The sequence below is a fragment of the Bombus terrestris genome, chromosome 4 (assembly GCF_910591885.1).
Source record: "Bombus terrestris chromosome 4, iyBomTerr1.2, whole genome shotgun sequence".
Taxonomy (NCBI): domain Eukaryota; kingdom Metazoa; phylum Arthropoda; class Insecta; order Hymenoptera; family Apidae; genus Bombus; species Bombus terrestris.
This window is the reverse complement of record NC_063272.1, coordinates 3,509,152-3,533,513: the sequence shown is the minus strand read 5'-3', so window position 1 is coordinate 3,533,513 and position 24,362 is coordinate 3,509,152. Positions and strand designations below refer to the sequence as shown.

At 32.5% G+C, this 24,362-nt stretch overlaps 1 protein-coding gene across 8 annotated transcripts in view; it reads right to left on the bottom strand.

Moving 5' to 3' along the window:
• Positions 1 to 24,362, bottom strand: part of LOC100646289 (protein scalloped) — a 340,073-nt gene that overhangs the window by 83,939 nt on the left and 231,772 nt on the right. For all 8 annotated transcript variants that reach the window (XM_048405341.1, XM_048405340.1, XM_048405339.1 and 5 more), the window contains one exon: positions 2,014 to 2,138. In XM_048405341.1, coding sequence (XP_048261298.1) covers positions 2,014 to 2,138 — 125 coding nt within the window. The remainder of the gene's footprint in view (positions 1 to 2,013; positions 2,139 to 24,362) is intronic.

Sequence of the window (24,362 nt, the reverse complement as noted above, 5' to 3'; positions counted from 1 at the left end):
AGATTTTTGCGACTGACTTTACATTTTAACATTTATAACCGACTATGTATAACGCTTATCAACAGGATAATTGAATGCAAGTTACGGTTGAATTAAAAATTTCAAAGAATGAGAGATGTTAGTGCTGCACGAACATAATAATAGACGATTACTTGGGCCGTTTAGATCAAGCGTAGAAAGACAGAAGGTGAAACGATTCTGCGAGTAGGGGAAAGTCTTTTCTGAGAAGTCCAGTCACGTTTATAATATTGGCTGGCACGCAATTCCATTGGAGCTAAGACCTCGTTTGTGTTTGTATCCTCGCAAGTGTCGGAGTCATAGATGTGTAAGAAATTTTATTCCATTACGTGAAAAGTAAATTATTGTAATTGAAAGAAGAATTTATGGGATTTTTAATCAGGATAAGGAATTAACGGCAGAAAGGGATGAATATTGAAAAAATCGTGATTAAAATTTTTCAGCAACACTTGCCCTTTTGTGAATTTAGTTGCAAACGTTAACTTCATATTAATAAACCTTTAAAATGTTGAAGTGTCTCGTATTAAACTACCAAGCTTTTGATATCTTTTACTTGTTTAACCAATGCTTTTATTACATTATTTAGATGCAGTTCGGAAATTTTCACAAATTTTACAATTTTATGATATACTAAATTAAATTAAACGCGACAGTTATGAACGTTTGATTTATTGTTTACACAGTGTAAAACAAAATATAAATGTTGTTATGACTGAATTTATCTTGAAATCATAATTAATGAAGATGAAATAAGTCAAAATTATTATTTTACTTAGTATTGAGTGTATTATTACTTAGTATTAGTGTATTATTAACGACTGAAAAATTTACAGAAGAAAGAAATATCCTTCGGCAATTTATAATTCCGAAACGATGAATTAAATGTTATTTATTTATAGAGCTAAAACCATAGAGCAATCTAATTAACAAATCACAGCTTAAATTGAGATTTCTAGTTCATCGAATAATATTTCTCATTATTGTAATATTAATTATTTAGGCCATTAACAGATTCATTTTCTGTGTGTCTGTCGCAGTAGAAGATAATTAACGTGTACCTTTAACGGATCATTTTGTGACACGTTATAAAATGACATAATTTTGTAATTTGCTAATGAATCAAATATTCAATAAAGATTGTAAACAATGATTGCTATTACATGTACATAAATAAACTTTTCTTTTCATGCACGATTTACATGACTGATGGTGGTCATAGTGATCTTTTATAATTGTCAACTTCTCATTGTTAATTAACCCCTTGACGCCGAGCCGAGCTGCATATCTTATATAAATTGTACATTTCTATAGAATTATACGAATCAGTTATTTAAATCATTTTTTGAGCCATCAACTTAAAATTGAGGTATCATATCATTTATACTGACAACAGGCATTATCAAAATATGATACGTCAATTTTACACAACTTTGGAGATTTATAGTGCAATGGGAAATATTCGACACTTTTATTTTTTATCTGTATACTTAAAGTGTAAAGACTGATGAATATTTACAAAAGAAAAATTAACAAACAAGTTATAATTTATAATGTATCATTTAAACAAACGGATCTTTACAAAACTTGGTTACATAGCCATATTCGTTGCTAAAAAAACACAAAATTCGTTCATTAACACAATTCTTCCGATTTTCTAACAGTACTTATCTCGATCTTCACCAATTTTTCTACCTGTATTTACAAATATGTATAAAAGATGTAAATGTAAGCAAATGGTCTCTATGCTCTTAAGTAACAAGTTGAAAACAAGTTCATCCATAAGTGAGAATCAAAGTGAGTAGAAAAAACAGTTTTTCGTGACAACATGAAAAATCCGTACCGAATAATAATTAAATATCTGCACCAAAATTGATATCAATATTTGCTGGTTTAACAAAGAAGTACTTACACAATTATGTTGAAGGAATTTATAGGAGGATAATGGAACAGATTATCGTTCGAATATTTATCGTTACTCACAGTAAATGAACTTACATCGCTAATTTCGCCAACGTCGAGGTTCTTGGTATCCGAGCCGGAGCCGTTCGCGTCGGGCGGCGGCCCGGAACTCGTGGGAGTCCACGGCGCGGAAATGGTGTCGGCTGCAGCCACCGCACTGCCTGTAACAATCGAATACATCCAATACATTAATCCCTTACAATCATTAAGCCAAAGAAATACAACTTTAATTAGTAATTTAGACATCATTAGAAAGTGCAATGAAGTACAGATAAATAACTAAATAGGTTATTCAAGATAAAAGTAGAATAAGAAAATCTAAGCATAGATAAAATAAATACACATAGTATAATGTACACATCTAGTAATTAGATAGTTGAAATGTAATATAGTTATATTGTATTATGTATTTAATGTAGGGAGAATCCCAAAGGAGAACAATAACGTAATTATACATTAATTTCCCGTATAAACTTGTCAAACATAGAAATACCAAAAAAAGAGAAAGAAAGAAATCGTAAATAATATATTAAACTGGATAAATGCAATGGAATCCAACACATATATATGCCCTACAATTTTTTCACATTAAGAAGAGAACAAGCGAGAAAAAGAAGAAAAGAGAAATTAAAGTCGTTACTAAAGTCCAGTAATTTCCTCAGATTTAAAAAAGGACAAATCAGAAAAGAAAAATTAAACGGAATAACTGAATTACTAAACTCGATAAATGTAATATAAACCAACGCGTTCTTATATGTAAGTGCCTTACACTTCAAAAATTAACAACAACTCAAATCCAGAAATTTTACATTCAAAAAAAGGGAACAAACATTACACGAGACAACGATCAAGCTACAGTGGTGTGTAAAAATTTTGAAGTTCTAACAATAAGTCAGATAGAGTTTTCACCTAATATTATGAAACCAATATTTAAAAGAATTTTAATTAAAATTAAATATAAGTATATGTAAAAAGGTAGAGCATATAAATACTATTATTACTTAAAGTTCTTTAAAAAATCACTCTTGCAATCGAAATTTCTTGCACAAAATCTATTTATCCAAAAACTTTCTCACAATACCATATATAAAGCTTGCTAAATTCAATATAAATCATCCTAAAACAAGTCAAAATCTGTAATCTAAAAGAATTTTAACTAACATATAATATAAATAATGTAATAAATGCATAAAAAAAAAAAAAATAAAAAAAAAACAGTACAATTAATGAACAATATTATTAAATAATAAATACTAAATAATTGTAAAAAAAAATCGTGAAAAAATCTAGATCTAAAATCTAAAAGAATTTCAACTAACACTGGGTATAAGTGCTTAAAAAAAAATAAAAGAAAATAGTAAAACCAATAAACACTATTCTAACTCAAAATTGTTTGACATATCGCTTTTATACAAATATAAATAAAAATATTTATCGGACGAGAAACTTGTTCACTCCACTGCATTAAACTCCTTAAATCCAATAGCTATAAATAATCGTAAACAAATTACTGTAAACGCGTTCGGAGTCGTGGTCGCGCGCGTATCATATCGAGGCGGTCTGTGCCGGAAGTTCCGCGCGCATCGCTACGAACGAAGAAGATTTACAGCGTTGCACCGCCGACATATCTCGGACTCCGGGTCGCGGCCGCGTGACGGAATCCGCGCGGCTCGTTTTCAAGCCTGGAATATCACAATCCGCCACACAACCCGACCCAACCCCTCGCCCAAGTCTTTCACCAAGCAAAACAAAGAGAGAGACAGTCCCAGTAAAATAGAGAGAGAAAGGCACCCACTAACAGTCAAATAGAAAGAGAAACCTTATAGAAAGAAAAAGAGAGAAACCTCTATATAGGTAAGCACGCGCGAAAATTTCACTGCAGTTTGGAGAAGGTGGAACAAGAGGGGTTGCACACAAGAGGTGGGAGTATGGACGGTGGTGGAAAAATCAGCACGTGAAAAATCGCGGCACGAGCGGCTGTTGGCGCGGCTTTCTAGATTCTCTATACGTCGGAGCAACAAGTGTTTGCTGATATCGCGTATCAGTGCTTGGTTGAGTGGTGGGGGTAGATTGGAGGCGGAACACTCCGCCTACAGGGGGTGGAGTGTGTATGTTAAGCCCCCGGAAGAGCCCCTGGCCCCTCGCTTCCGACCGCAATACCGGATCCCCTTTCTCACAGCAACGAACCCCCGTAACACGCTGGGGGAAACTGCATCCTGTCGCGTTCCACGCGAGCCTCTAATCTCGGGGAACTGGTGGCTGTGGCGTTGGCAGCGGTACTTGGCTTTTGCGCTTCTTTAAGGGAGACGTGACGGGATACCCTTTAGGTGGACAAAGAGAATAGGAATGAGAGAGTGCAAGGTGTATTTTTTGCGTTTTTTTCTAGGTTAGGATGTTTAAATTTTATTTTCGAAGGTTTTACTGGGTTGGGTGCAGCTATTACGCTGCAAACTTTTATTAATTGAAGTTTATGTTGGGGAATTAGCCTCAACGGGACTATTATTACACTGAGAATTTCAATTCAATTTTATTTGAAAACAGTTGATTGGGTTGAATAATTTAATAATTGGACAGGACTGTTACACCGTAAACTTTTATTATTTTTTTATGTTTAATTGGACTAGATAGAATGTTACATTGCAAGCTTTCATGAATAGAGTTTTATGTTGGGAGATTTGGCTTGACACGACGCACTGTTGCATACATTGGAAGTTTTCGTTTTATTTTGAAAGATTTGACTGGAGTGGATGATTTGACTGGGTGGGCCTATTACACTGGAAACTTTCACTAACGTAGTGTCTTCGTGTAGAAAATTGACGTCTAATATGGGAAATTGTATTAGTAGATTGCAAGAGTTGTTGCAAATTTATACCTTTAATAACTAGAGGAAAATAATGGAACCAGGATAGAAAAATGTATATACCAACTTGTTATAAAACAAGTATTGGAGTATTTTATATATTTGTACATATATTGTAATGTATATTCTACACATTTTTCCACTTTTTAATTTTCTATAAATGCAGAAACATTCGCAGTCTATGTATTAGGTACATATAGTCTTATGGATTGATTCGACTTGACGCCAAGCTTTTAAATCTGACATTTTGAAACGACACACACGTTTAAGACAGGCAACTAGCTAGTGCATGAATTTTATCCAAATATGTTAAAAATTGCAGAAGAGCTTTAACAAAACTTTGCAATCTTCTGCTTTTTAAAAGTAGCGTTTTCAACAATATACGAATATTTTACGTCTGGAATAAGAAAGTTCTGTATATTTATACGATGAATATTTATCACTAGAACATCTCTGTGCTTTATCAGTAAAATATAGCAAACTACTGTTTATGCAAATTTATATTTTTATGGACACAATTAAAAAAATAGAATTTAAGTGGAGATGTGTTTTATCTATTGAAAATCATAACGAGAACTCTATTTTAGATACTTTATACAATTTTCTGCATTTTGTGCATTTGTGTATTTATAAGAACGCTAAATTGATAGACAAACTTTGATTGTATTTTTCTTTTTATATTTTCTTTTTATCGAATTGATTTAATTTTTCTACCTACTTTATATATATATATCTTAACGTTTAACAATTCAAAAAATTTTAGTACAGATTTGCAGTTACAGCAAAATTCCGTTTATATGAACTTATCAGAAAATAAATATACATATACATATGTGATTTATACACTGTAATTTTTAGATACAACAAAATACTGTTTTGCGCCTTTCCTTGTATTCCATACAATAAGTCTAACAAAATTTAAGTTAAAATATCTTTTAAACCAATCAATTTTAATCTGCCATAACTTTTTGCATCAATAAGAGTAACTAAAATATTAAATAACCCAAGATAAACAAAACGCTCTGTATTTATAATCCAAATTTATATGATAGGAGACCAATTATTCTTCCCATATATAACTATTCTGTATAACTTTTCGTTCATATAATAGGAATTCATATTCAGAGAAGTAGGTAATTTGAACCAATAAGAATTTACTGAATACATTGACTGTTGGGCCAATGTGCGTGATTTTTACGTGACGGAAATTTCTTTTTTTAAAACTCGTCAATCTTTCCAATGCTGTTTGAAAATTATTTGTACGTGACATAGACGTGGTGTCACATCAGTGGGTGCCACCTGCCTCCAGGACTAACTAGTCCTTGATGCCAATGTGACGTCATCAGTAAGATTTCGATCAAATAAATGGAATTTTATTAAAGTTTTATCTGATTATGTTCAATTGACAACTTATCGTCAGAGATAGCATAGTTACTCATAGTAGTAAAAGAAACCATCTAGAAACCATCAAGACTTCAAACTGTTAAGATCAATGATTTCCATAAACTACAGTGATTTCGACAAGTATTTGCACACACTCTTATTTTTCAATAAAGTGCTTTTAATTAAGTTTAATTGGATTGGCAGCTAAGTGACTGCAACCACTTAATTGTCAGTTCAATATATTCCATGTTCCTAGCATCGAATGTTTTTATAGTTCATACAAACTATTAAATGATAATAAATCTTTAAATACTTAATATACGTACACCTATTAACTGATTAATTAGTATGTAAATGCTTTGATGAACATAGTGGCGTATAAATATAATATATTTATACTTCATTTATTTATATTTTAGTATAAATATAAATACTTGTTGTAGCTAATATAAATCCATCATTTTTCAATAGATCTTTCAATACATCCCAAATCAATCTACTAAAAATACTCCCCTTCCTAAGAAAGGTACACAAAAACAGTGAAACAAACTTGTGTTCTACGAGCTCACTGAATATTCGTAGGGGTTGGATGAGAGTGCGCACGGGCACAATATGCAGCTGAAAATGAGCGGAGCTTTAATAGAGATGCGAGCACAGACGAACAGAGACAGTCAGAGAGAAGTCAGAGAAACAGAGAGTCACGCATACGCATGTGTGACCATCAGATTCATATATCTCCGAACTCCGAGCCCAACCTGGTGTACGCCCTTATGCGAATGTCGCGTACCTATCCCCATCTAGGTGATTTAACCGTCCATACAAATAGGTATGCATGTATACAAATACGTATAAATGTATACATACTTGCGTATAATGATATATTTTCGTATATAATAATACAAAAATAATAATGAAGTATTTGCATAATAAAATAATACTTTTTTTTAAGTTTACGGATTATAAAGGTTCTACTGTACCTATTTATAATTGAGTTTCTCAGAAGGTAAACTGATCAACTTTACTTTTTGTTAATTTTTTAATTCTACACGATTAATGTGTAATTCTAAAAAAAAGAAACAACTTCCTGCAAGGTCATTTACCGCAAGGAAATAATATAAATAATGATAAATTCTAAGGAAAATTTGAAAAACGGTATTTGCAATATCGCCGGCTTTCTGTATTTTTCAGTTTATAGAGTTCCTATTATTATTTCCTATATTTTTTTCTTATCTCGATGCAAAGATACAAATGCATAGTAGAAGTGCAATTGCCTCTTCTGATGTTTTAAATCCTTTGAAATCTTTGAAAATACTGAAGAGCTATTTAAAAGTCAGAATCCTTTTTTATTTAAAGTAAATGAGTTCTCTCTTATTTATAAAATAATAGCATTGCAATGTATTTGAACGCTCACCTCACAGCGAGACACAGTTATCACGACTACATTGATAAAATTTGAAATTAATCTAAAAATGTATATAGAAGTTACAAAATATTTTAAATACGTTTGTGAAATACATACCTTCACTAAATATCATGTAGCTTCTATATGGAATTTCAAATTTCTTTCACATTTTATCAATACAATTAATAATAATAATATTTCGCCGTAGTGCTGAATATATTTCGTAGAACACACGTAATATATTCACAGAAAGTTTCTATAGATGTTCCAATAGTTTCATGATCCACTGTATATTGTATGTAGTTCAAGCATAAAACTCTAGTCTTATAGAGGTCTTTCAATTATACAGTTCTGAGTCAGCAAAATTCTACTCTACTTGTACTAAAATAATTTGTCTCTAAATACTTGTGGAGGGTAGTGTACTTTTGAGCAGTAGTATAGTCAGTTTGCGCTCGCGCGTGCACGCGGAGCGTAATGCCAGAGCGGCAGAAAGCATAGATCATGGCGGATGACGCATGGTTGCATTCGGTGTGCCCGTCGGTCGACGGGGCTCGAGCCCCGTCGCCAGAGGGATGGAAATGCGCGGATGAAGGATAGGGAATGGCCGGGTCAACCGTGATACGGCGCAGGAACTCGAGCAGGGGGTGGGAGAAAGCATTTTGGAATGTCGTGGCTACTCCCGGTCACGGGAGATCCCAGGACACGTCCTTGTCCGGCAATGCACGCCTTGCACTCTCGGTCTTCTCTTCTCCGCTTTCCTCATCCTACTCCGTACGCATAACTAAATTTCTTGCTTCCTTTTCGCTTCCACTGCGACGATTTCGGGTCACCGTCTGGTCGATTTCCAGAATTTCAGTCGGAGGTAGTTTCAGTAGAGATAGTTATAATTTTGCACTTCTGTGTCGATAGGCAGTGGCTCGTGCATTTGAACATTTGGAGAACGCTTTTTTGAACATGCACATATTATTATTATATGTGTTATACAAAGCAGCTTATTTTATTAACCCCGTAACGAGCAGACGTGAATATTCACGCAAATCCATATGTTTATAAAAGCAAATAAAGGGATAGTATTTAACCAGAAATTTGTTTTACTTACTAAATATTATAATAGGTGCTGAACCTTGCATATTTTATGTACCTTTGCATGTTAGATTTTGTGCAATCTTAAATTCGCCATAAATGCATAAAAATCTGCAATCTATTGTAGCAATGAGAGATAATGATTATATTATTAAAATTTTAAACGAATAGTAAAATGTATAGAGAAGCTGTAGAAACTTAACGTTGAGAAGTTCTTTTTAAAGTATACATATAGACTAACACAAACATTGAAACTTAACACTAAAATTAACAGTTTTATCAGAAACAAATTACATTTACCGTTCAATATTCTCAAGTATAATGTATTTTAGGTTTAAAGTGCTTGAAAGGATTCAATTTAACATATTTTGTATATAGATAATTAATTTCTTCAACAACGTCCATCTCCGAATCTACTACTAAGCATCATTTTATCAAAAAATTTAAAAAGGCACCCTACATCTGTCTTCATCTAAATCCACTAAATCTACTGCGCTGTTTACTTCAAATATAAACATAAATCAACGCCATGCAACCGTTCTCTTTAATATAAGGTTATTCAAATGGAGTGTCACATCCTTCAAGAGGTGCAAAACGGTTTGATAGATCTTTTATGTGTTTCTGGTAGGTTTCATCGGAAAATATGAACAAGTCGCCATAGAGTACTGTAGCAATGCATGCATATTATGAAAATCTATTACACAAATTCAAGTTATTTTCGAGCTTTTTTCCCGACCACAATCAACCTTTTGAGCATACATCGAACTGTACAGAAATTCGAAGAGACTGGGTCGGTTTGTTATGCAACACGTACTTATCAACGTTCAGCTGGCTCTTTTGAAAATATTGCTGATGTACGTGATAGCGTGCAAGGAAATCCAAACCTATCAATTCCTCGCCGTTCATAACAATTGTGATTTTCGCACGGTACGACCTGATATGTTTCGCATAAGGATTTGCAATTACGCCATATAAGATTCAATTTTATACGTCGTGAATGCGCTAATTGGGTTTTGGAGAAATTACTAGCTGTTAACAATTTTGGAAACAAAATCATTTTCAGCGACGATGTCCATCTTTTTTTCGGCGGTTCTCCAAAGAATGTTCGTCTATGTAAACGATGTTTGGTTCTAAAAAGATGGTGCCATATGTTATACATCGAACGAAACAATTGCTCTAGTAAAAGAAAAATTTCATGGACGTTTGACATCTCAATTTCTTAATCATATCAGTGATAAACTTCCCCCATAAGAAACCACTTTTCAAACAAACCTGCCACACCATTCATTTGAAACTCAAACAGCAATCGACAGCATTAAACCAATCTCTCCAGCCATCCCCTTAAAAATCATGGGGCACTCGAGCGGCATGTCCCGCCACTCCTATCAGTAACATCCGTAAATCGTTCGAAGCAGCTTTATCCTTGAGCAAACACGTCATAGAACCGCGTATCCGGTTCTTGGTCCCCGGGGGTGTAGTAAATGGCGTGTTCGTGGGTAGTAGTGGCTCTGGCTAAGCTGTAAATTTGGCGTATAACCATTCGGGGGTAGCTCTGGTCGAGTAGGCCAGCTTTGCCAGCTCCCGTGGGTGGTTGTGTGCCTGGTAGGGATGGGTACGTGTCTATGTATGTGCGTGAGGATGTATGAGGAAGGGTGAGACAGGAGATGGGGGTCGTAGAAGCATTCATAGCAGGGACCAGAGGGTGGCTTCGGTGGAATGCGTCCCGTTTAATATCGTGGAACATTATATATCGCCTCTCTTGTCCCTACGTTGCCCGTACAGCACGCTATAACACGTACAAACACACATACACATGGATCACACGATCCACCTACGATCCCTTGGCGACATTGACTCGTTCTACGTTTTTCCGACATATGCATGCGTTACGAAAACTCGACGAATTCTTCCTGCTGCGTTTATTCACGCCCTCCAGGATTTTTTGAGTGCGTCGGATGGATGACATTGTGATACCGCGCATGGGCCGATTTGAGTGAACTTAGGAACTTTAATACATTGTTGACCAGGACTTATGCAGAAACGCCTGTGGTTGGCTATTTTTCATGCCTGACAATATTGGAATATCGCCAAAATGTTTGTATTACCAAAATTATTAAACCCGATGCAGACAAGTAACTTTTGTTCGTGCAATATCGGTACAATCATGCCTGTCTTCGTTGTTCTTAATTGGGAATACAGAGAAGGGCATATGATTGCAACGACAACACGCAGACAAATGTCTGTCAACTGCATCGGGCCTTAATCGTACAAATTTTTTTATATCACTATTCGTTATATCAGTCTATTTTAAAGTCTTATAAGTTTTATATGATCTATTCTGTTAATGATACAAGTGTACATGACAAACAACCAAATCTAAGAATTCGTTAACAAAAATTGATTCTGTAATTTAATTGTCACTTTGGGTCTTGTCAATCAAAATAGTTATGCCTATAAAATCTCCTAAGTTTTGTGAAATACTGTATTCAATCCACTCTGAAGTCCACTGCCAAAGTAAAAGAGCATTCTTCGGCACAGCTAGGATTATTTTCACTTTCAGTATGAGAATCAATCAGTAAGATTTTCTGTCCTTTTGATTACTCTAATATTCACGTCGTTTGTATCAGAATTATATTTTGAAGAACTTTCATCTTTCGAATTATTAGCATTGTCGCTCGGGCAATCAGGTAAAGCATCGATATAAAATTTACTAAAAATTTCTTTTTTACTCAAAAATTCGCGATACGCCATTTTTGAAAATTTAATGTTAACAAAATTGTGTTTATAATATATAACAGATCAGAAAAGAGCCTAAGAGAACAAAAGGTAAATGATAAACAAAATCGTAAATTCTATAATGGACATTATATCAACTTTAAGTTCTAATAACTTCGTACGGTGATTTGTATCTTTCTCTAAACACGTTTGAATACATCACACTCAGAAATATTCAACAATATTCGGATAAGAAAAGATGTATCGATACGTCTTTGATCAACAATGTGTTAACAGATGTGCAATCATGGGCGAGGTATCTCGTGACACAATATCGTTCGTACAATGTTGACGAACGAGTTATCCCACGAGTTTTTCTGTATTTACTTGTATGTCTGTATATACTTATATATGTGTTACTTGTAGGTATGTACAAGAAAAATAAAGAAAAGTGCTTCCGTTCTTATAGTAGCTTCTCATGATAAAAATCGTGGAAGAGTTGTAGAAATCTTCAAAAAAGAAAAACATACTAATTACTGAACTATCGGATGTTTATGCGTGTTAAGTATACAATAAAATACGTGTATAACTATCACATACATTTACAATAAACTGATTGCTTGCTATTCATTATAATAAACCGCGAATATTTATGTAGTCTATGTAGTATGAAGATTACATAAAATATATCTAAAAATGTATTATTCATATCTCTTAGTAGGTGAAAAAAATCTTTGCTTAGATTTTACTTGTGTTCATAAAGATATTCATCTGCACAAATATTTGCAATCTAATTGTAAATAATGGCAATACAAAATTTCTAGTTAGTTCCTAAGGTTCCGTCTATTCCAATTTTTCGCGAAATTTATTTCACAAAAATGATAAAATAATGGTAATTTTCATATTATTTCTTTCATTATAAATTTACCATTATTCACACGCTCTGTAACTGTCGCGAGGTACAAATGAAATTACCATAAAATATCAAGATTACATCAAAATGCTTCAACGTTGCAATTAAAACAGCGTGCTATATTTTCGTCAACGGTGCGAGAAGATCGACGCTGAAATGCAATTGGTCGATGTCAAAGATACCAAAAAAGGAAGGCAATAAACGAGAGAGAGAGAGAGAGAGAGAGAAAGCCAGGATTGGCCGGTGAAACACGAATGGATATTATAATTTTCATACCTTTGTGAGAGGAATTAAATTACCATTCACAGGATATTATGGCGACGATACTGAAGGTACATAGTAGTTTTAATATAATATAATTAAATCTACGTTTAACCCACATAAAGGGATATTCTCGTTGGAAAATACTCCAGGAAATTAATTATTATCTTGATGTTGCGCGCTTGCGAGCTATCATGCCGTAAAATTTATTAAGAGGCGACGCTTCACGGATCTATGCGTTGATAAATATTACGACACTTAAGAAAACTTAAGTAAATTTGAAAACTCATTAGGGGGTTATCAATAATCTTAAGAATTATCATATAATTTGAAATAATAATATAATGTAACTGACAATAGTCTCATCAATTTGTAATGAAATTAATTCTTCTCTTTCGATTCTGTTCTTTCGTTCTTCATTACCAGAATCTTTTAATTCCAAGTTTTTAGTGATGGAATCAAGTCTAATATGTATTAAAAAATTTAAATCAAATTCAATACCTAAGATACGTTTCACAGGGTGTAAATACTATTTGTAAAATATAACGATTCGTTCATTGCATCACTTACATAAGTATTCATTTTCGTAAGCTCGGTTTTCGGATATCGGAACGAGTATTCACAAGTTTCGAAAATTTACTTATAATCACTTCAATATTCAAACGAGTCGAAGCCCTTGCAAGTAACGATAGAATCATGAGAGTTAGAAACGCATTACCATTTCATTGAATTCTTCTAACAAACTTAGGAAAATTCTACGAATTATAAGCGATAGGTAAGATTCTTATAAAATGTAGGTGAACATTTGCACTTGTAATTATTTAAGAACTAGAAGATAAGACGAATGATTCTAAGCGAATGGAAAACTTCTAGTAAGAAGCTGGTAACGTTTCGAATGTTTCGAACCTGTTTGAGCAGTAGTTGATTCTACTTGGTAGTGCTTATTTTATTTCTCACAGTACTTAGCTAGTGTTTAGTTTTGAGCCTACTTAAAAGTACTGATTTTTTTTAGAAATGTTTATAGAGGAGTCGAATATAATCAGCCGATATTCAAATCTCTTTACGACGTAGGTACGTACTTGAGCCTATTACAACAATTCTTCTAACACGATAAATGCAACTTTGCAAATAATTTTAAGAAATTTTTGCTATTATACGTATACAAAATTCTGATCAATTAATTGCTTCCTTCATAATCTGGATTAATTTTTACGTTATATGTACTTATCAACTGTCTAATATGTACTTATCAACAGGAGTGAATGTTGCGTTCTTTACATGAGTAATTAAGAATCTTAATCGACCCTAACAAATTTTAGCTTTGTAATAGGCGACAAATTTTATGAACAAAACAAATCGGTTTTGACCTTTTCGTCATTTAATATCGAAGTGATATATGATTTAGTATTATAAAAATGATATCTCGCGATCTATTATTAAGATGAAGCATAGTGTAGTCAATTGTCTACAGCTATTTGTATCTTTTGTTATTTTTTTTTATCTAAGAGTATTTAACTATGATCAATATATTTCGTTGTATATATTAGTTTAGCTTATACAATACCTATATCTTCAATTATTAAAATCAGATTATGATACTGATTCATTCTTTGTATTATTCTCTAATAATCATTTTATTATTGTTATGTATCGTTTTATTTATTTGAGAACCGATAAAGAATAGCATATAAAAATATTTTTTAGTATTATTTGTAATCAACACAATTTCATCATTAGAAAATCATACATGATTTTGAAAATTTAAGCTAACATTAAGTTACATATTATTATATCGTCAATAAGTGTTATAAATATGTAAATACGTACATGTAAGTAGTGCACAGAAGGCAAAATTCAGAACTTGATGTTCACATGAACCTTAATTTTACTTAATTTTAAGGCAAGTTTGTTTTATTCGATTAGTAAATTACCTAGAAAATAGATTTTCGCCTCAAAAAACAAGATTATGTAATATGAAGTACATATGTAAATTCTTCGAAGAAGAAACTTTCATAATTGAGTGCCAAAAAGTTTAGTTTTTCCAAAATAATGTTATAGATACGGACAATCATCCTAAAAATCTTCGTAGATCGTATAAATATATTATTTATATTAAATTAATACATATTTATTTCTTGTTACTATTATGCCATAATGAGAAACTAAAACAACAATAAAAAAATAACAGAATGATCTTGGTACAGAACGCTTTATAATTTCAATGAAAGTTTGATGCATTTTATTTGAACAAAAATAACCTTTTTACAGGATGTTTTGTTTTTATAGATGATTGGATACATTAACAATTATTATTCCAGAACATTATAAAGGACTTTTACTAAATATATATTAAAATAGTATCGTAGATTTAAGGAGTATTAAACAAATACTACAATGTAAGATTAAATCGTAATGCTTTAAAAAGTCTTATATTTTATAGTAAATGTCAATTCACACTCATAACAAAGTATGGATTAGATTTAAAATTTGTGTAATCCTGAAAAAATGGTACTGGACCTTCTATCATTAGCTGACAGTATGATTTTATTAAATTACTAAGAACCAGTCTAAAGGGTAGATTCTCGATGACCTCTAAATTATTATGCTCAAGATGAAAGGTCTTTTATACGTTTTATATCGTCGGCAAGTAAAAACGGAAAGTACTTTTGAGAAATTAATAAGAAAGGAACAAGAAGAAAAGACGAGACTGTATAGAGGCAATATCATGACGTTGATTCATGTTTTAAGGTATTATACTACACCGGCAATTAACACTTTCACTACCAATGATGTAATACTACGTCTTTCAGGTAAGTAGAACGAAAGTTGAGAGCCGTCGACTTTACCTTTTCACCATTTGAGAGCTTTTAAGTTAATAGTGCATCTTACCTCGAAATGTGAAGGGTAAGGATGCTCTATATATTTACTATGTAAATATGTACCTTTAATCGGGAAACAAAATATTCTTCCTTGAATTTAATATTTATCAAAATTTATAATTTTTTAAATTTGTTAAATTTTAAATTGTGTTTAAGAAAGTGTTTAATTTCAATTTTTTAATTTCTTAGTTTCTTTATTTGAACAGATTAATATTTCATATTTATTAATTTGTAGAGTATTAAGGTTTCAAAATGTTCCTACTTTCTAATATAAGACATTTTTATTTAAGTTGAATATATTTGACATTTTTTAATTTATGGATCATTAAAATTTTCCAATTTCTCAATTTACTTTTCCGTTGAATTTAATACATTTCATATTTATAATTATATATATAATTTAGGTTTTGAATTTATTAACGTAAACAAGTAATTCTTTGAACTTAATATATGTGCTTTATAATTATTCATTTGTAGACAATCTGGTTTTTTAAATTATTCAATTTATTACTGTAAACAAGATTATTCTTTTTTTAAACTAATCCAATTAACATACGCAGGATATTTTTCTCCTAATTTAATAATTTCTTATTTCTCTAATCTTAATCTAATACAAAAGTCATTATATGCATAGCCGGTTCTTGAATAATTCTTAAACATCTTCTCTTACTATATTTTCTATATTATACATATTTATATTAAAGATACTTCTTGTTTTTCTCATTTTATTAAACTATAAAAGGGTTATTCGAGACTGCCCTTTACGCAAGACTAAGCAGAGCGTAATCTTAAGAAGCGTATAATCTTGAGAAGCGGTTCTAACGACGCTTATCTTTGAATTATTAAAGGGTAATAAGGTGGCGTGCTCTAAGTACACGTTTTACGGGTCACATGACACAAGGGTAAAAGAATGTTTTCCGCTTTGACAAGATGTCGTTTAAAAAGAAGAAGAAGCATCCGAAGGGTTTGCGCTCCGTATGTGCTACGTACGTGATGCTCAAGATACTTTACAAAGTGAACGAGCTCCTTCTCGAGGACTTCCTGTAAGGTGAGAATTCTCATCGCCTGTGCGTTCTTCTGAGTTGAACTCGGTGAGGATGAACGTGATAAATGGACGAAAATGATAAATAGTGTTATTATCAATCTATTGTGTTTATTAGAAATTTATTACAAAGAAAATTTTCATTATAAATTGGTATTAATTTATATTAGTATTAATTACATAAAGACCTATATTACAAATTGGCATTATTTGTTTATTATCATAATAATTATAGAGGATGATCTATGCAAGTGGAATGAGTCATTTTTCTTTTCTAGTTGGACATAATATAATTGTTAAAGTGAAAAGAAATCTAAATGGCATGAAAAGTCTATTTTACAAAATTTTAAGTTAAAAGTTAATTTCACAAAACAAATAGAAGTTTATCCTATTAATTATTACATTGATTTTATTAGTTCGGCAAATATATAGGATGATTCGAGTAATTCGAATGAATTGTAACTCGTTTTAGCTTGAAATCAGAAAAAATTAGTGAAGGAAAACCACAAATGGTATGGAAAGGCCAACTTTGTACTTAAAAAAATTAAGTACAGCTGTATTTTATTAAAATAAAATTTTAAATATAGATATATCGACTATTCGGAATATTTTGTATGAAAAAGGTTGGGTTAGATTATTTAAAAGGTTACTTAAAAAGAGGAAATGGTAAAGAGTTTTATTTTATTAATTTATTAATATTCTATAATATTTATGCCAGATTACATTTCTTACTTCTAAATAGACCTTCAAATTTGAATTTCGATAGTAATTTAAAGTTGAATTAAGTCAAAGTCTGATGTATAAGGATTCATTTAACTTAACATAATAAAGTTATATTATGAAAATCTTCATTTGGATCTTTTCTTCTATAATATTGGGTAATTTATTTTCCCTGTTTGTATACGTCATTTATATAAAATATTGTACAATATTTATTTAATAATAAATTTCGAAGCACAATAAATACTTAGTTCATTAAATTTGGTATAAATCCTTCCCCTTATTCACCCTTACAAGAATTTATTATCCACAACCATTTAAAATCACTGGAGCCTCATCTATCTGCCATCACGATTATAGACCGCGTTGTCTATAAAAAAGCTAAACATCTTTTCCCTCGTATCCCGCGTTATTTCATTATACAGTGAAAAGGTTCAGCTTGACTCGAACCTCCCCTAACACTTGAATTACCTGCGACACAGCCTGCATTCAGGCTGGCAAACAGCAATCAAAAGACGGCCGATGCAATTAGAAGAGCATTAAACACGCGAGAAAGTGTCCGTCCCATCGCTAACGTTCGCTCTTTTACCTCACAGAGAGACAGTTGGAACAAAAACTCGAATGGTGGGGAGAAAAAGGGAAAAGAAGAAGCGACGCGCAGCGAAGAGCCGTAAAAACTCGAGAATTCAACTGGCAAGTGGGGAAGGTTAATTTCCTGGAGCACCCGATAGAAAAAAGCTTGCTTCGAGGCCACAGGTGCATTCATTCAGTGCATGACAGTAATTAATCTCTCCCTGGCCGTTTCCCGCTTTTCTCTGCCACCCCCTTTCTCTCTATCCCGCCACTGTTTTGCCCCTGGAAAGAAGGAGAGAAAAAAAGGAAAAAGTCGAGCCCAATTCGCGCCTCGTTTCCTCGCATATATCCACTTGTTCGCGGCCACATGAGCTTCAACAGTGATTCACCTACTAGTACGATTGGAGAGGGAAACCGTGAAAAGATAGACAGAGAGTGACGCATGCGCACTTCGCAGAAGAAATAATAAAGGTACTCGAAAGGTTCCCCGCCTCGTAAGTTATATCTCGAGTCGTAAGTTTACAGTAGGTCGAGGCTGAAGAGAATTGAGAATTGAGAAGGGGTGGATAGAAATCTAGAAAACTGAATTCAGGATAGTCTCTGTCTTTCTTTCTTTCTTTGTTGTTTCTTCTTGTTTTCTTATTCGAATTTCCCGGATTATACAACTGGTACTTGTGACGCGCGATGGGATGAATTTTTATTTTGACAGTTTGATTCCTGGTGACGTACTTAACGTACGAATTCTTTATTGCTTTAGATGCGTGTAGAAACTTTGAAGTATTAGGTTGTCCCAAAAGTTTGTTCTATTGAAACAAAATGGATCACACATAATTCAATAAAATAATATAAAACAGAAAATGTTGTGCATCTACTATTTCCTTGTAAAAGGAAAGAAATTTTTGGGACAACCTAATAGAATTGTACTTCAGTATACAAAAGGAGAGATTAAGAAATTTTATTCGCGAGAAAATGGACTATTATTTTTAGGATTTACTTTTTAATTTAATTTTTATTGCTTAGGATTAACCCCTTAACCTACGATTTACGTTCAAGAATTTTCGGCCGAAAACGTAAACAAGCTCGCGCGGCCTTCGAGCTATTCGCACGACTTGTGTAGTACGATGACCCGTACTATGCCCGTAATATTTACGTTTGGCCCGATCATTGTACTACGGGCTATGCCCGTAGTTGTAGGTTAAGGAGTCAAGTTCTTCATGTGTAAATTTTTTTGTCTTATCGGTAAAAATATTTGAATTTTTATAGAATTGGAGCAATGAACAAATATATATATATATATATGTAATTCTATAATATACAAATTTATTAATTTACGTTTCATGTATACATAAAGGAGGATAATAAGTGTCGGTTGATTTTAGACCTTGTTGTCAACGATAAATTTTATTAGAGTATGTTTCGATATCTTTTAAAGACTATGAAATGCATAATTTTTTATCTCGTAGGGAACTTATAGAAAATAAACGAAAACTTTGAAATATTGCCTTAGCGCGTTTCTCTCTTCGGAAAGTGATCTATCAGCCAAATAATTACTCCCAATATATAGTAGTAGGTAAATTCTTCCTAGGTTGATGTCACGCATATTTGACAAATTATGAAATTATTGTTATGTGAGAACAAGGACCCGCGAATGCCTGCGAGCCTTTGGAATGGTCAGAATATTTTATGACACAAAAATCCTCCATAATAACTAACATTTCTAGTACTAACCTAATTTTACTCTATCTAATTCTTTCCTATTTACACTATATTCATCTTCCCAACATAAAGATCCATCCTTTACAAAAAATATCATTTCCATTAAACGCAACTCCATCACTCGTGCTACGTAGCTGCCGCTCCCAATAAATCCCAGTAAAAGAGCATCACCACCACACCATCGACAAAAGCCACAAAACGAAATAAAAACTGGCTGTTCACAGTTAGAGACTACACGGTAGGTCGCCATTGACGCTAGAAACAAGACGGGAAACTGAAGAGCGATCTCGCATCTCCCTTTTTGCTTGACTTCCATCTTCACACGTATTTTTTCAATCCTTAATTGCAATTCCGCCCAACCTGGCAGGGAAAAACAGGAAGGGAAGAGGATCGACAACGAATGGAGACTCTTCAATTAGCGGATCGTCGCGACGATGATGGTACGCATGTCGTTAATACGCTTTTCCAACCGTTAATGACCAAGTGAATGGAACTCTCATTCCGTACGTCGTCGAAAAGAATCGGAGTATCTGGTGCATTCACGCGCGTTTCCTCGGTTTTCGGCAGCTTTTCAACCGTGTCGGTTCGCGACAAACCTGTGGAAAACCGATTAGCGAAGCAATTACCGCAGCAGCTAGTTCGTTACGCTAAATTAGAACGAAATAATTTGTTTTCGATGAAAAGAATCTTCGTGGAATTAACGTAAAATTCGCTTACGCGCTCTTTAATGTAGACACTTTTTCTATGGTCCTCTTTTGGGATTGTTTTTCTTTTATAGCTGTTGAATTATGCCTATTCTACTGTGTTTTTTTTTACATGTTATGATTCGTTCGTTAACGACGTCATGCGAGGTTGCGTTTCAGTTGTGGGCTTTTTGAAGCTTACTTTTCGACTTGGTTGCTTGTTAGATTGGGGCTAGCTCGATTTAGGAGATCAGACTTGTTTTAATTGTTCCGTTCATATTTATATATATATATATATATATATATATATATATATATATATTATTTGAAAAATAAAACAAACGCGCCGTTGGACTCGGACAAACTCAAAAAAAAAAAACGTCCAGGAAGGATGATAAATCGAGAAAAATTTGAAGAATTTAATTACGTTTATAGAAATGGACCTTTAAAATACTCCCATCTACGAACAAAATCCACATATCGCAAGCCGTTATTTAATTTTGCCTTAAGACGTTTTTTCTACTATTAATATATTCAGATCTATTAGTTTACATAATTCTATCTTATATATTCAAGTTTATATATGGTTTCTCTTGCGTGGAGCATCAAGTCAAGTCACTAAAAGCAACATTTATCATTAGACTGTGGATATTGTATTTTTACAAATATAATTTAAAAAATGAGATCTAAGTAGAAATTTATTTCATCCACTAAATAGTATAAGAAGTATTTCATATTTACACCTGTACTTGTGTAATATAATAACATAATTTCCATATAAGAAGTTACACACAATGATCTATTCTATTGTATCACTATTTATTTTTTAAATAACTATGCAATTTTACAAGATTTGTATATCGAAGGCACTAATTTCATTATTGTATATATGTATAATATGAATAATATATAGATAACATAACACAAATAATGTAAAAAATATAATACAAAGAATTAATTCTATTATAAAAATTAATATATACATACGCGTGTGTGTGTCTTTTTAAATAAAACCTCAATTTTAAATTAAAACAGACTACAATCATTTCTCTTTTAACTCTTTAATTACATACTCATGTCAGATAGAGGGCAATTTCAGACTTACATTTATTAATTCCCGTTTGACGACTGCACACGACGCGTCCCGGTTCTCCATCGACTATAATACGGTTAATGCTGATTCTTTAGCAGCGGCCGCAGCGGGGGTCGCGGCTCTTTCCTTATTCTCGAGAAGCATTCAATTATAGACTTCAATTCAAAGGCAGCGCATTAGCATACGCTGAATAATTCATGGTCGAACGGTTAATCCGGCAATATGTAAATTAATCCCACTAATTGCGAACAACAATACGAACGTTGCGACGCGAATCGTCCGGCGATTTATGCGCATATTTCGCGGGTCAGTTTTTAACGAGACTACGCGACAATTTCGCGGTTTGAGAGTCGATCGAAAATGAGAAAGGGAATCAATGCAGTAAGCAAACCAGAAAAAGAAAAATAAAGAGAAAGAGATAAGAGAGAGACGTTCTATTGCGAATTATTATTTTATCTGTAATTGCTCTGCGAGCGATTTACGAAGCGTTGCGTCGCGTCGCGTACGCTCGAACTCCGATCGATCCATCTTCATGATTTAATGGAAGGTACCGTGTGCTCGACGAACAACATCACGATGGGTTCGACCGAGTATAAATAATAATAATTGCTACGAGGAAACAGCAGTGACAAAGATGCATCTGTAATTAACACTCAAACCGAGAATAAGTTCCGTTGGAAGTGCAGATTGGGTTCATGGATGTTTGTGTTGGAGAGATAATGCGATAGTGTGATAAGAGTGCAAATAGGGAAATGTATTGTGAATATATAGCTGATTTTGGAAAGTTAAAACCGGATTAGTAATGATAAGTAGGGAAGACCTATACAAAACCATATATGTATATACGAGGGTAAAATTATCCAGTATCTATTATCTATTCTGTCATATTTCATTTTATTTTGTATTGTGTTTCAGTAGATAAAAACTATCGATACTATTATGAAATAAAAAATACAATATAAATGAAATAGTTAAAAATTGGTTAACCTAAATTAAATTCTTATATCATTTATAGGTGCAATAGAATTACCCCACAGTTAACAAATATATATGTATACAATATCATAGAATTCTTTTTCTTTTAATCTGATAACAAATTTAATAATAATTTGTCCCAGAAGTTACTAAATTTCATCAAAGCTTTAGTCTCATTAATTATGGTGTTCATTTCAAATAGTACGTATGAAGATCACATGCGAACAATATAAAAAGTCGATTTTCATTGAATTTCTGATTCTCATAACACCTGCAAGCTACAAACAGGATTATTCTATACACTTGAAAATATAAACTTTATGAAAGTAACTAATAAATCCACGTTGTTTTGTAAGAAACAAATAATATTAGTTTATTTATTATATTAGTTCAATTTAATTAACATCAATATGCATAATTAATGTTGTGTTAATAATTATTTGAAAGGCTGATAAAAGCACATTTAATCAACGAAATCAAATGAATTGTATTGAATTTTCAAATTACTCTTCTATAAAATATAGGAAATGTTATTCACCTGTGATCTTCGACCATAATAAAATGCATATCATAAATACAGCATAGAAAAATTCTTCAATTAGATGTAGGTATTGTATGTTGAAATTTTATCTTTATAAATATATTTAGTAAAAATTTGTTTAAACAAATTTTGATAAAATTTTCTGGTTCAATTTTGTATTTTCTACTGAAACGGAAAGTTTGTAAAAGATGTTAAAATAACATGTACAATTACATTTGAAAGGTAAAATCGTTGAAAATAAGTTAGATTATGACAAAGCTTAGGCATTAAACGTGGCGTATGTACGCGTTACATCTGGAAAAACGATGTGGGTGTATCGTGCACAGTGGAAATTTCATTTTAATACCGTCTACTTTGTACATAAGCGCGAGTGAACTACACGACTCACGCCGCGAGAGCTAGTATCGTTTTAAATGGCGAATAATGCAATCTCCCGACAAAGACCACAGAGACACCGTTGCAACGTAACGAGGCCTCAAGACGCGGAGAAGAAGAGTGATTACGCTTTCCCTCGAAAACATCACTGACGCCGGATTACCGGGAAAATTACAACGTAAATTTTGTGATGCGGCAAACAGGGCTAAAAAATGGAGTAACGGGAGTAAAATGGAGTAAAATGTGATTTAGAAAGTGAGTTATTTTCATTACTCAATGAATATTTTCTTTATATTAGGCCAAATAATAACATTATTCATCTGTTAATAATATACGTATGTGGATAAAGGTCATAGAATATTATAGTAGTTAAAAGTTCTAAAAGATAGTATATACTGCCAAAATCTTCTTTGCCATTTTTGTTAGAATTTGTCAATAAAACTTCAAATGATTTATGTTCATGTTCATATACAGTATCGTGCAGAAGACATATAATAGTGATCTCACTATAGTAACTAGTCATATTTTTAAGAAATATTCCTTTTGTGATAGTACTTATTTACAGTTACCTTTGGTCCATAATTTTTTAGAAATATTTCAAGGAATTGAATCCTAAATTAAATGTTATAAAACAAATATAAACGGCATACAATAAGCTACAAAATTTAAGTAAGAATTAATAAATACAGTAAAGCTGAAAGCAAAGGAATAACTTGGAGGAAATGTTCGATAATTACAGATAGAGTCAAATTTGTAGACTATTCTACTAGTTGAACTCGCGCTTGATTTGCGGACGTCTTGCATTGTTGGGGAAATTTAGAGTTGCAGAAATATACAGAAAAATATAGTATAATGTCAAGAAGCATAAATATACAAAATATTTATCATTGCTATGATTTTTCAGGCTCTTCAGCTAATTGATTAAAAATTATTTCAAACAAAAGTTGACAACAAATTGTAGTAACAATTTTCAAAAACTTGATTGTTTAAAATGGTACTACGTAATTTTTCTCATCTGATATCGGAGACTCATTTAAAAATATCTTGTATAGAAGTTTAAAGAAGATTCAAAGAAATATGTAACAATTTAAGAAGTCATAATATCGTTACAGATGAAGAACATTCAGCCTCTACCTGCATTTTTTCAGTTCTTCATTTCTGGGATATCGTT